Source organism: Laccaria bicolor, genomic scaffold, assembly GCF_000143565.1.
Source record: "Laccaria bicolor S238N-H82 LACBIscaffold_167 genomic scaffold, whole genome shotgun sequence".
Classification (NCBI taxonomy): domain Eukaryota; kingdom Fungi; phylum Basidiomycota; class Agaricomycetes; order Agaricales; family Hydnangiaceae; genus Laccaria; species Laccaria bicolor.
The window spans coordinates 3,333-4,773 of NW_001890026.1; the positions used below are offsets into that span (position 1 = coordinate 3,333).

General features: G+C 32.2%; 2 protein-coding genes across 2 annotated transcripts in view; both read left to right on the forward strand.

Moving 5' to 3' along the window:
- The window catches only part of LACBIDRAFT_335859 (uncharacterized protein), a gene marked incomplete at both ends in the record, with an annotated part of 3,288 nt that extends 3,173 nt beyond the window's left edge, over positions 1–115 (forward strand). Inside the window, one exon of the mRNA XM_001890761.1 lies at positions 105–115. Within this exon, the coding sequence (XP_001890796.1) occupies positions 105–115 (11 nt within the window). The remainder of the gene's footprint in view (positions 1–104) is intronic.
- Positions 116–1,284: 1,169 nt separating this feature from the next.
- LACBIDRAFT_335860 (uncharacterized protein) overlaps positions 1,285–1,441 on the forward strand; it is a gene marked incomplete at both ends in the record, with an annotated part of 2,702 nt that continues 2,545 nt past the window's right edge. Inside the window, one exon of the mRNA XM_001890762.1 lies at positions 1,285–1,322. Within this exon, the coding sequence (XP_001890797.1) occupies positions 1,285–1,322 (38 nt within the window). The remainder of the gene's footprint in view (positions 1,323–1,441) is intronic.

Consider the following 1,441-nt stretch of genomic DNA (forward strand, 5'->3'; position numbering starts at 1 on the left):
ATTGGAAAAAATATTCACATGATATAAATGGTTGTTGATAATGTTGATGTACTATTTACTTGGTCTGTGCATATTTCCAAATATGGTAATGAATAAAAATATAGGCAGAAAATGAGAAGAAAAAGACACAAAATAATAGACTATTGTTAACAATATTTAGATACTGTATACATGGTCTGTGAATATTTCCTAATATGGTAAATGATACAAATATAGCTAGAAAAACAGAAAAGAAAATAGAAAAAGAATAGACATACCATCACAACTGAATGCAGAATGATACACCATGCAGATCAACACATACATAGAGCAGACTCTCAAATGTTACTGTGGTACTACAGTGACATCAATTCTGAGGTTGAAATTTGACTCATTGTGAGAACTTGGTGAGGACTCAGCAGCCTCAGCCATCACATCGCTTTGAAATTTTGACAGTCTGCCCTGTGCATGTGTTGGTCTAGCGTGGCTTATCATTCTGCATTCAGCTGTAACTGTTATTGACAATGTTGGTGTATAGTGCACATGGTCTGTGCATATTTCCAAATAAGGTGATTTGTGCAAATATAGCCAGAAAATTACAATAAAATATAAGAAACATTAAAGAAAATATTAGATGGTAGTCACTGTTGGTTATGATGTTGCAGAGCTAAAATCAGAGTAAATAAGGCAAGATTACTATTTTAAATGAAAGTCATTTAGAAAATATGGTAAAAATGAGAAAAAATAGGACTTGTTGTTGGGTACTGTTGTATATCTAAAAAAAGAAAATTCAAGTATTTGTAATAGAGAGATCAGAATTCTAAGAGATTCTAACCATTCCTGCAGAAATAGGTGGGGCACAGTAAAGTACTGGTAGTCAGCATGTCATTATGGTCAACAGATATGAATACATCATATCATATTATACATATTTATAACTTCAGACACTGACAATCCTCAGAGCTCTCTGCAGTGCTCAGAAATATACCTCTATAAAAGTGAAAAGAAAAACAAGCTGGCATAGTCATAGAGAGACTTCAGGAACATACTTCAGTGAAGAAATATGGCTTACACATCAGTAATAATTCAGTAAAGTAAGGCTAGTCTATTATAGATAGTTATTAATATACACTCAACATAAAAGCGGTCAGTAACAACCTTTATTATCTGATAGAGCAGAATTTAGAGGCTATAACTATATAACAAATAGCTTATTACCAATAGATAGAGCTGAATGCAATATATAAACTGGTTTTTCTATAATAAAAATACAATATAAAATAAAAGGGCAAGTTTAGGACCAAAATGATCTTTATCATAAATTTTGTAGAAAAGTTTGAATGGTCAGAAATTTTTGAAGTTTTTTTTTTGAAACTAGGACCCCAGATACTCCATGACACTGGCAGGAAATTTTTTGCCTATGTGACATGGCTTAAACATTTCCGAGCAGTGTGACATGGTC